Raw genomic sequence first — 12355 nt, forward strand, 5'->3', positions numbered from 1 at the left:
GCTTGAGTCCTTTTCGGGGAGAAAGGCAGGATATAAATCAAATATAAAAAAATAAATAAATATCCACAATGGTGTTGTGAGGACAAAATGGGGAGATATTGTGTGCACATATGAGTCTGTAGATATGGATGCAGCTAAAAACTAAGACTAATATAGTCCTCACTAATAGTTAGGGTTTCATAGTACTATCATACTATGGGTTTCATATTGCTATCAGCTGCACAGACTAGTTTATCAACATGCAGCAAAATTTAAATCTACATTATCCCATGCTTTCAAACAGTTACATTTTCAGGTCAGCTTGGCTAACAAGTAATAACAACATTATGTACCTGGGTGACAAAGCAGCAGGCACTTGTGTCCACAGGGAGGCTTGAAATTTCTCTCACATACTTGGCCACAGGAATGGGGAACTAGCCAGGGATCTAATGGTGGATCTTCCACTTTTCCACAGTAGCAGTAGTATCGAGAGGGAGTTTCAGAACGCTTGTACTCAAACCTACACTTTGGGCTGAAAGCGGAAAGGGAGGAAATTAATGGAGAGTTCAGCAAAGCTCAAGTCAAGGATACAATGCCACTGCAATCACACCTTAAGCCAATAGTGAGGTAGTCACGCATACAATATTCCAACAAGTATACTAAATGCCCATTTTTAAATGAAAAGGCATATCTGTTAGTCAGTCAATACAAAAACTCAAATAACAAAGCCTAAAACTCTAATATGAGGGTGATGAGAGAAGCTGGGCAAGCCTGGTTTGACCCAGCCAAACACAGTTCAGGGAATGTTGTGAAGTTGGGCCTGCGAGGGAAAAGAGATGTCAACTAGAAACTCCAGTCAGCTAAAGAGTCATATAGGAAGAATGTGGAACAAAGGCCTGGTACAGATGGGCCCCGAACAACAGCCTCGTCACGTGTGAGGGGCGTCCCGCCCAAACTCCCCTCGCATATGATGAGGGCATCCTGGCTGTGTGGTGCCAAATAGATGGTGCATGTAGCAATGACGTCACTGCTGCACGGCCTCCAGATGGAGCTGCTGCGCCACCAGCTGTTTGCGGCAGCGCAAAAAGGAGCTGCTTTTTAGCGGTCCTTTTTTTGCGTAGCCACGCCATACAATTTGGTTGCTACAGCGCTACTACGCGAGAAAGAGAGGCAGCTCCCGCGAGAAAGAGAGGTGGCCAAAGTTAGGGCAGTCAGACAAAATCTGAATAGGATTTTGGGAACTGTGAATAAGGGAAGAAGTTTAATTCATTTTTTTAATATAATGAATATTTACGTGTTTTATTTTCTACAATTTGTTTCCCTGTTCCATTTAGGAATTGATAAGAAGACTGGTCACGCTTCCCACCATGAACCCACTGATCAGCACAACCAGTTGTGAAGCATCCTTCACAGACACCAAAATAATTAATCAGGGCTTGCAGTGCAAATGTGTGCAATGTTCGTTCCCAGTGATTCCAGAACCTTTGTAAATGGATTTCTACCTAAGGTACAGGAGGACGACAGGGAATATGTAAGAGGACAGTGGAAGACTAAACTGGTGGAAGTTAAGCAAAATAATTTATCCCCTCCCACACCTCTGGAAACTCTTGCAAGTAGATATTCTTTCATGCAAGGACTGCCACTCATGAAAAGCTCAGTAAACTTCAACTGAAGTACACAAGATTTGGATGTAGAGCTCTTAGAAACCACTGCATGAATACCATATACTAATGCACTAATTCCAGAAAAGGTTGTTCCTCAGCATAATAATATGTTGAATTGTAATTCTACTCACATGGTGGACTTTGGACCAATGTGGGTCCCCAAACCATCAGCTGCTAGTCTTTGGAAAGTTTCCAGGAAATAAACAAACTGTCATAGGCTTTGGACACAAATATGGTGCTGGTCCCTGGCACGGTGGGGGGGGGGGTAATCCTGCTGGTCCCCACATCAGATAGTTTAAGAAGCACTGCTCTATTGCAAGGTGAGCAACTGTGGTACGAGTCAATTTTCATCCTCATGTCACTCCATTTTCAGTCACAGACATTCAGATCCCTTTGGGCAAATTTAGGCCAGGAGAACTGGGGGACCATTCATGGATGCCTCTGGAAGCAGTGATTGAGCTTTCAGGCATTCATTTTCAAACTTTTTTTTTTTTTGCCCAATTTAAAAGGGAGGGGGATAGTTCTTAGATTGTATGCCATGGGCAGGTTTACTCTTATCTATTTTATTGTTTGTATGTACAGCGCTGTGCAAATCTACTATATAAATAAAGCATAATAATAATAATAATAATAATAATAATAATAATAGAGGTGGAGGGAAGAGCAGGGATATGAAAAAAGTATGGCTGTATATGTGACCTGCATAAATCCAGCACTCTTACCCTATTGTACCAGTGACCATTTGAATTTCACTATGTTTAATAGGTTGGGCAACAGAAACTATTAAGAAGAGAACACAAGAGCCTAACCCATCCAGGCATTTTCTAAAATGCATGTTATGAATAGCAAGCATAACATAGGGTAACATCTTATGCTCTGCAAACAAACTTCAATGTAACAGCTATTTAAATACATCAGTGTGCCGTTTCCAATATTCTAAAAAAGTCAGTAAAAATAATTATAAGTGGGATGCAATGAGGCAACTGTCTTTGAACTGTAGTGGGGCCTTTGTAAATATTATCTTATAAAGTGAATAAAAATGAGCAGAATCCTGATTTTGATGTGGTTTATGCCTACAAGAGACACACAATATAGATTGGATTAGTTAGGAATACTTCAATATGAAAACTATTTTGCCAAAGCAACATCATAGCATTCTTTTTCCAGCTTGATAGCTGTACCCACCCTTCTTTCTAAAGCTGTTGCTTAGTTTTTCCACCACATAAAGGAGCTTTCAAAATAAAACCCAAAAAGCCTACCATGGCCATGGATAATCCTTTTTTCCAAAATCATCATCTGTCAAGGGAGAGGATATTAGGAAAAGGCTATCCTTCGCCCACTTCTGAATGCACGGCATGTGAAATATGCAGAAACATCCAGAGCAACTCCAGACCTAAAAGACAAAGATAGATCAGAAGCCCTTACTAGCAAATCTGTTGACTGAACATATGACATTTATTATTATATATACATGCTTCTTGTAAAAAGCAACCACTGTGGCTCATAATAAATAAAACCACAAATGTAAATTAACAAATAAACCATTGTACACATATCACGATAAAAATAATTTTGACCTGTAAAAGCACCCATTCCTGAACTGTACCTTGTGCTTTGTATCTATAAACTCAGACATCTGGTAACTTTTATCTTCAGTGATTTCTCCCATATCATCCTTCAGGTATTAACAATACACTTACACTGCACCCATATGGCATAAATAATCCAGTTTGACACCACTTTAACTGCCATGGCTCCGTGCTATTGAATTCTGAGAACTGTAGTTTTGTGAGGCATTTAGCCTTCTCTGTCAGAGAGCTCTAGTGCCACAACCAACTAGTTTCCAGAATTCCACAGCATTGAGCCATGGTATTATTTCTGCTGTGTAGGCATAAAACTATCCTAAAATGCATACATTTGCTAAACAGCTGCAGGGAGAGGGTCTTGTAGGGAACCCAGCAGCAAAGCCTCATCAGAAGCAAATGCTCTAAAAAAATTGCTCCACAACTAACAGGAAAAAAAGCATCTCTTCTCCCATCTCTCCTTCAAAGAAGTCACTTAGGACATCACTACAAGTGGTTTATAGACCGTGAGAACATTGGGAAGGAAGCAGCTTTGGTAATATTCATCACAAGACAACATGCCCTGTCCCCAACATGTCCCTTTTCATTCACAGAGGAAACTCATGAATAACCCGGCAATTGTGCCAGTCCTCTGGTGTGAGACGTCGCTCCTGGGACAGTTGCATGATTGCCAGTCACATGGCGTCACAATGTCCCCTTCTCCCTCATGTACTATCACCCTTGCTATTCAAAAGCAGCCTGGTTTTTCCCCCCGTTTTTTTCCCTTTCTTTTGTGTAAAAGGGGGGAAAACAAAAACAAAAAAATCCCTAAAGGCATGCTGGGTAGGGAGAGACAAGGAAGTGGGGTTAAGGAGAATTAAGGACACATGTGTGATGGGATAGCAACCTTGGTCATGCGGCTGACTGAGGTGCGATGATGGATGGCTGCAAAGCAGTATGTTGCCATTTTAATTTCCTGCGAGAGCAGGGCTGGCGTGGTAAAAACCCCTTTTCCTGACCCTTTCAGAACATGTCTTGTTCTGATCAGGATTGCTTCTGATCCGGGGTTGGAAAAGTGGGACAACAAGCAAGCAAGCACTGCACCAATAATATAACATGAATGGAAATTTTGCTAATAGATTGTCAATTAAACAGCAGCAGAAAGTCTCATGGCAGAACAAGTCGGAAGTTTATTGAAGATTTCCCACATAAATGTAACAAGATATTGAAGCTGGAAGACTCTAAAGATTCTTGAAGCAGCATCACTCACTAGCTGAATTAGCTGGCCACACCTAGCAAGAAGACAAACGCACTGAATCTGTATCACTGAATCCGTGTCACGCTATTTAAAGAGTGTCCAAAGGTGGAAGCCTAAGTACATTTGCCCTCTATCTTTGGAGAGTAAGGTAAATCCAATAGAACAGTAAATACAGAGGTAAATAATACTATTACGGTACTCACAATGTGTGATACTTACAGCCTGGTTTCTCTTAATTGAAGCAATACAAATCAAGCATGTCATTGCCCCAGACTGGAAAGCATCATTCATGTATTGTCTTGTGCGTTCCAATTCACTTGCATCTCCACCTTTGAACACAACAAAATTAATTTGTTTCATGATACCAAATTACAGTCATGAAAGTTTTATCTTTACTTTTGTTTATGGACCCACGACAAAGAACAATCTAACTCATGAGGGATTTCTTTCCATGTAAAAGATGCTACACTACTATTTAATGCTTTGAAACAGAAATTCTGTATAAATCTAGGTCATGTCTATCTCATTCTTAGCTTATAGTTTCTCTTCAAACAATGTATGCCCTATAAATACAGGTGAGTTAAAAATAGTGCTGCTGTGCCTTGAATCACCATCACTTATATTCTGTCTCTGAAGGGACTGCATACAGTTGGCCCTACATATCCACTGATTCTTTATCCAAACATACAAGCATCCATGGCTCGGAAATATTTAAAAAATATATAAATTCCCAAAGGCTAACCTTGATTTTGCCATGTTATATAAGAAACACCATTTCATTATGCCTTTGTATTTAATGGGACTTGAACATCCACAGATTTTGGTATCCACAGGGGGGTCCTGGAACCAAAACCCAGTGGATACCAAGGGCCCATTGGAGTGTCTTTTTTACAGTTGTGGAATCTGCTTTAGCCAGAGGACAAGAATTCTTTCCAATTTTTGATTCATGGCAAGAATACTATATACAGTAGTCCACCCTTATCCCCAGGAATATGTTCCAAGCCCCCCAGTGGATGCCTGAAATTACAGATAGTAATGAACCCTATTCTAGTAATGTTTTTGGACGATGACTGACTGCAGGTTATTGAACCAGAGAGAGCAAAACCATAGATTGGGAGGAGGGGGCGCTATATGATATTTTCAGACTCTGACTGCACAGAACAGAAAACATGAATAAGTGGGGAATACTGTATGTTACACCAACCAAGAGGACAATGGCCAATTTAGCAGCACATAATGTAGCTTCTACCATAATCTACTCAGCATGGAGCAGCATGGAAGATAGAAGCACAGAGGGGTATTGTCAGTGGTCTCTCCATTTCTATATTTATTGCTATACTTAAAGCTTTTGAGACAGCAAAGCTATATTTATGAGCAAATATACTTACAGTACATTGTTCTTACATCCTACTGACATTATATTGCTCCTAGGGTAAAACTATTAATATAAAAAATCTAGTACTATTCCAGTTGGAAATCATTGTCTGAATAACCAGTATTCTCAATGTAATGACAGATCATTGTACAGTTGGCCTTTCTTATACACTGATTTTTATACACGGATTCAAGCAGCCACGGTTTGAAAAGGTTAAAAAATATATAAATTTCAAATATCAAACCTTGTTTTTCCATTTTTTATAAGGGACACCATTTTGCTATGTCATTATATTTAATGGGACTTGAGCATACACGGAGGATCTTGGAACCAAACCCCAGAGTATAACAAGGATCCACTGTATATACTAAAATCTTAAAAGGGGACCAGACTTTACCGGTTTGAATAGTATAAGTTGTAAACGTTTTGTCCAATATTTTTCCATGTTTTCCTTCAATCTCTTCTTCGTCATCTTCAGAAGAGGAACTAAACTGTTCTTCCACAAGTTTTTTAGCAGCAGCTTGATTAGCTTTCATAATTTCATCAAATTTTTTCTTTGATGCCAACTCTGTTAAAAGGAACAAAGTGATAACGTTTAAACTAAAATATTATGTGTGTGTGTATGTGCCTTCAAGTCATCTGTTGACTTATGGTGACCCCTGAATTTTATAGGGTTTTTGTAAGGGCATCTAAAATACAATACTGTATGGTCTTTTTAAAAATATGAAATGCAAAAACAAACAAAATCTCTTTAAAAAGCTAATAAATCACATAAAGAGAGGAAAATTCAGAAAGACTATTTTTGACAGGAGACAGATGCTACATTTCTGTATGAACAGCAATTTTTAAAATCATCTTCTAGTAAGCAAAGCAAGTGCACATGAAAAATAAGGGTAGGCTTTCCTCGAGCTAGTTCAGCACTTTCTTGAAACCACCCACACTTCTGAAACTAGCCATCTGTTCAACATATAAACCTGTAGTTATTACTGTGAAAAATAAATTATATCAGTCACAAATGGCTGGCTAATAAAGGCCCTAACTAAATGTTACACATATATGCACATAAATAACCCAAGAGTCCCTGCTATTTGAAGACTATGTCCCCTTTTCTTCAATTCCCAATATAGAGATAAATAAAACTAACAAAAGTGTCACATCAGCCATGAATAATAAATAATTATAACCTTAAATCTCAGTTCTATTAGACCACCTACTAAACTTCAAGGCTGCAATCCTTTACCCATTACCTGAGAATGAGCTCCGCTGAGCTCAGAGGAACTAACTTCTGCATAAACATTTCTTGATCGCACTATAGGCTGCTTTCTTTACTGACAGAAGTTATAAATTCATACAATTTCAGGTCAGCATGGTATTGTGGTTTCAGCACTGGATTATGACTTTGGAGACCAGGGTTTGTGACCTTAGGGAAGTCACACTCTCTCAGCCTCAGATGTCAAACACACGCCCCTCTGAACAAATCCTGCCAAGAAAATCCCATGATACATTTGCCTTAGAGTCAACACCACCCACTGAATAATATGGGGCTTGTGCGTCTGCATTTTCCCACCCATGAGAGTCCCAAAACTGATCCCCCATAAATGGGAAGGGACCACTATGCAAATGTTTAAGATTCAGAACTCAAGCATCTATATTGTATTTTTTTTTATAAATGGGTTTAGGTTGTATTTTTTTTTATAAATGGGTTTAGATCCAAATTACAATACACCAATATTCTAATATTTAAAACATATTTCCAATAAACCATTTATCAGCTTCTGAACGATTTGTTCAGATATATTGCTTATATCTCTTTTCTATCAGACCACCTACTAAACCATCCTGAATGGTGGAATCAGCAAAAACTGCTCCTCTTTTCTGTTGATAAAGGCATTTGCTAGGTCAAAACTCACTATGTGAGCATATTGGCACCACTATTAATACTTAATAACAATTAATTATTAATTATATATTATTTAGCAGTCTGCTGAAAATGAAATAGTTTTCCTTCACTGACAGTTATGTTCCACTCTTCAAACTCAATCCCACATCCACTGGTGTTCCCAGCTGTCTACTAATGCTTACTAAAAGATGGCACATGTGAATGCTGGCTGGAAGTATGTGAATATTATGTGCATGTAAGATACCTGACTGTGCATGTGAGTGAGAGTGGGAACAGCATGTGCATATGAGTGATAATGGTAGTATACTGGATATTTATGTTTGTGAAAACGGTGAGGGGGGGGTTGTGCACACACATGTTGTTGTATCTTCAAGATGTTTCCAACTTATGGCAGCCCTATCATGGAGTCTTCTTGGTAAGTTTCTTCAGAGGGTCTTTGCCACTGCCATCCTCTGAAGCTGAGAGAGTGTGGCTTGCCTAGAGTCTCTCAGTGGGTTTCCATGGACAAATCCTGGTCTCCATACTCCAGTGCTCAAATCACCACACCATGCTGCTTTTCTGTGCACATCCATTCATTCATGTGACCCTCGGCTTGTCATGCCCTCGCAATCTCAGGGGAAGGCAACGGCAAACCCTATCTGAAGAAACTTACTAAGAGCATAGCTTTGTCTCAGGGTAACCATAAGTTGGAAACAACTTGAAGGCACACAACAAGACATATATGGGATATTTTATAGATAGATAAGTAATATCATATATGTTTTGTTGTTGTTGTTGTGTACTTTGAAGTCGTTTCTGATGTATGGCAACCCTATCATGGGGCTTTCTTGGCAGAGAAGGTTTGCCATTGCCTTCCCCTGAGGATGAGAGAGTGTGACATGCTCAAAGTCATCCAGTGGGTTTCCACAGATGAGAGGGAAACTGAACAATGTATTCATTCATATGCGTGTGCATATATATATATCCTATCATATTTGAATGGCATATATCTCGTATCACACACACACATATATCTCACATATGTACCTATGAATATATACATACGTATCATGTATGAATGATACATATATATATATATATACATATATGTATCAGTCTATGAACATATACACACACATATCATATATGAATTATATATGTGTGTGTGTATCATATCACCCACACATATATATCTATCTCTTCCAACTCTGATTTTATGCACACATATATATTTAGACACACACATATCATATATGATATACACACACATAATATAGATGGAGATATAGATATATATATATTCCATCTCTATATGAGAGATTATATCATACATCTATATGTATATCAAATCTCTTATGAATATATACATATATATATGATATATTATATCCATATCATACACCTATATATACTCATATATCCATATTCCTATGAATATATCATATATGAATGAGATATATATATATATATATAGTCACACATATATATATCACAAATATATAAATATACATAGCCATGTATATATACAAATCATATATGAATGATAAAGATAAATATATATCATATCACACACGCACGACATACAAATCTGAATTATACACACACACACATATATATACATATATATATGTGTGTGTGTATGTGTATGTATATATATATATATATATATATATATATCTCAACTCTCCCTGTCCCTCCCTCCTTCCTTCCTTGCTCCAGAGGGAGACTGACCGTGGGCCCTGTTCCCTGCGGGGCGAGGGGCCTCTTGTGGGGCTCCTGGCGCCCTCCCTGGCCCTCCTCGCTCCGGGGCCCCTGCAGCCTGCGACCCCGCTCGGCCCCGGCCCCTTCCCCGGACTCCCGCCGGACGCCAAGCCCCGGCGCCCTCCATGGCTCTTCTGCCGCCTCCAGCCGAGCCGAGCCGACCGAGAGCCAGGTGCACCGGCGAGAGGAGGGACGTCAGCACTCAGCAAGCTTCGCCCGCCTTCCACACCGAAATACAACTCCCAGCATCCCTCGGGGCTGGCGGCAGGACAAAAGAGCACCCAGCCTAGAGCGGCGCTGCCCAAACCGGAAATGGGAACGCATGAAACCGGAAGTCTCCACCTGTAAGGAGCCACGTACCGGCCGGAAGTAGCCTAATGGCACCGCGCCACGTCTGAGCTTGGAAGCTAAGCAGGGTCTGGCCCGGTCAGGAAGTGGATGGGAGACCGAGGAAGAAACAAACAGAGGGGGGTTATTTATTTACTTGGCCCTTGCAGTCTCTCCCAACTCTGCTATGATTCATTTAAATTCTTCCCTTCTTATGTAGTATGCCACCATTTTCGCCATTTGATTATTGGACTGTTGATATTGTTCTATTTTAACAGGTTAATTTTAATTGCATTATGTTTAATTCTGAGTCAACCTTGAGCCCTTTTGCTGGTCTTGAACTTGTAACCCTTCTGGTCTTGAGTGAGGGGCTGCAGGACAGGCATTTAACCACTGCGCCACTCTGACTGACAGAGAGAGAGCTCTGGTGCCACAACAAACTATAGTTGTTGTTGTTTTGTTGTTGTTATATTTCTTTGTATCCCAATCTTTCCCCTGAACTGGGACTCAGAATGGCTTCACGATATTTTATATATATATATATATATATATATATATAATCACAGTATTTTTAAAAAAACCAATCCAAATGAAAACATGGAAAAGAGGTGCATTAAAAAGGAATTAAATTTATTACCATGTTAAAATAGATAGCTATTAGAAGAATAAATTATACATTTTTAAAAAGATGAAACTGTATAAAACGCTTTAAAACAACGTCCCAATTCCCAGGATTCCCTAGCACTGAGCCAGGGCTTTTAATGCGGTCTCAAACTGGATTATTTCTGCAGTGTGTTGTGTTTGGGACCAAAGACAGCTACCTAGATTATCTTTCCTGTGGCAATGGTCCCAAACCGTGCCCTTTAAGAGCTCTTTTTGCACTTCAGGTCCCAGAAGCCTCAGCCATGTTGGCCAATAGCCTGGGATTCTGGGAGCTGGAGTCCAAAATCCCTTAAAGGGCACAGTTTCAGGACCACTGTTTTAAGCGAAGGAACCGGTGAAACCAGGTCTCAGTATTCCTTGCCTACGGAAACCCTGTGGATTTGATTTATTTATTATCATTATTATTACAAATAAAATCCAATCATTAATACCTCATGCATAGTGCAACAACAGATCCATTGAAACGCAATAAATCAGGTGTTAAATAAATTGCTTCCACATATTTGTTTGTCAAATCCCATTCTTGTCTCTGATATTTACAATACAGTACATGTATCAATTGTTGAGCCTATAAATTCTATGTCTTAAACTGTAGTAGACCTCTCTAAGTTTCTTTGATACGTGTGACTTCTACTTAAGTATTTTCTACTTCTGTTTCTGATTCATTTCCCTGGTTACTTCACCAATGAGTACCATGGGTAACAGGGGACTTGAAGGCACACAGAGTGGAGGCTCAAAGGGTGTGGGAATAACATGGCTCTACAGACTTTGCTGGACTGCAACTCCTAGCATTCTTCCCTATTGGCTGTGCTGGTTGGGGCTGCTGGGAATCACAATCCAACATCATCTAGATGATGATCGACATCATCATCCTGCACAACTACCCTTTATAAAAGGTAAAGGTTTCTCCTTTGACATGAATGTCTAGTTGTGTCCGACTGTAGGAAACGGTGCTCATGTCCATTACTAAATTGACTGCACCAAATGCTGTTACCTTCCCACTGAAGTCGTACCTATTTATCTACTTGCACTTTTACATGTTTTTGAACTGCTAGGTTGCCAGAAGCTGGGATTTGTGATGTGAGCTCACTCCGTCATGCGGCGCTTGGGCCTCGAACCACCAACCATCTTGCAATTGCCAGAGTCAGCATCTTAACCACTGGACCACTGTATCCCTTACCCTTTAGTACTGCAACAAAAGGGAAAACCTTTACCTTTATACATAGTTCACCATTTAAGTATCATGGTAAAAATTCAGCACGTACAGTATATATGCATTTTTATTTTATTTTAAATAAATTAATCACAGAATAAGCTTCATGATAAAAATTCAATATGTATCTCAAGTAGCACCTTTACAAAAATCAACCTCAGAGGTCATGTATATTTAGTATAAACAGATATTATTTTATTAACAGTGGGGTTTCCTTATACTGTATCAAGTTTTCATAAGACAATACTGCAATTAATTATTCTGCAAAAAAAATTCTAATTTTCTGGGCGGCTGCCACAAAAACGTTGTGACATTAATTTGCTTTTTCTCAACAATATAAGAAACTTCGCAAGGGAAGCATATAATGAACGTACTATACTTTCAGCTGATTCTTATTCACATAGACATAAATATTGATTTTTGGTATATTTACCATCTAAATAAGGTGCTGGCATTGTCTGAAATTACAGGTACAGGGTTGCCAGATCTCAGGCCCTGGCTCTGAGTCTCTAGTTTGCATGAGTCATTTACAGACAGGAGACTTTTTGTGCCCGCCTGGGACCAAAATTAGGGTTCTGTAGGGGACTGGGCATCCACACACGCCCAGCCCTACTATCAGCACGCAGGCGCCATGATTTCAGGTGCCCATCCATACGAGGCACGCAATGATGACG

The 12355-nt window shown here is 39.6% G+C and overlaps 1 protein-coding gene across 3 annotated transcripts in view; it reads right to left on the reverse strand.

Moving 5' to 3' along the window:
* NFXL1 (nuclear transcription factor, X-box binding like 1) overlaps positions 1-9731 on the reverse strand; it is a 63243-nt gene extending 53512 nt beyond the window's left edge. The window contains exons 1-5 of one of the 3 annotated variants that reach the window (XR_006104092.1): positions 9449-9731; positions 6236-6406; positions 4683-4792; positions 2903-3036; positions 333-511 (exon numbers count right to left, since the gene is read on the reverse strand). Coding sequence is in view for 2 of the 3 variants with exons in the window: in XM_042468616.1 (XP_042324550.1) it covers positions 333-511; positions 2903-3036; positions 4683-4792; positions 6236-6406; positions 9449-9605 (751 nt within the window). In the remaining variant the exon portion in view is untranslated. Of the gene's footprint in view, positions 1-332; positions 512-2902; positions 3037-4666; positions 4793-6235; positions 6407-9448 lie in introns of those variants that run through there. The other 2 variants (XM_042468616.1, XM_042468617.1) reach the window with 2 other exon arrangements.
* Positions 9732-12355: the final 2624 nt, after the last annotated feature.

Source organism: Sceloporus undulatus, chromosome 5, assembly GCF_019175285.1.
Source record: "Sceloporus undulatus isolate JIND9_A2432 ecotype Alabama chromosome 5, SceUnd_v1.1, whole genome shotgun sequence".
Lineage (NCBI taxonomy): Eukaryota > Metazoa > Chordata > Lepidosauria > Squamata > Phrynosomatidae > Sceloporus > Sceloporus undulatus.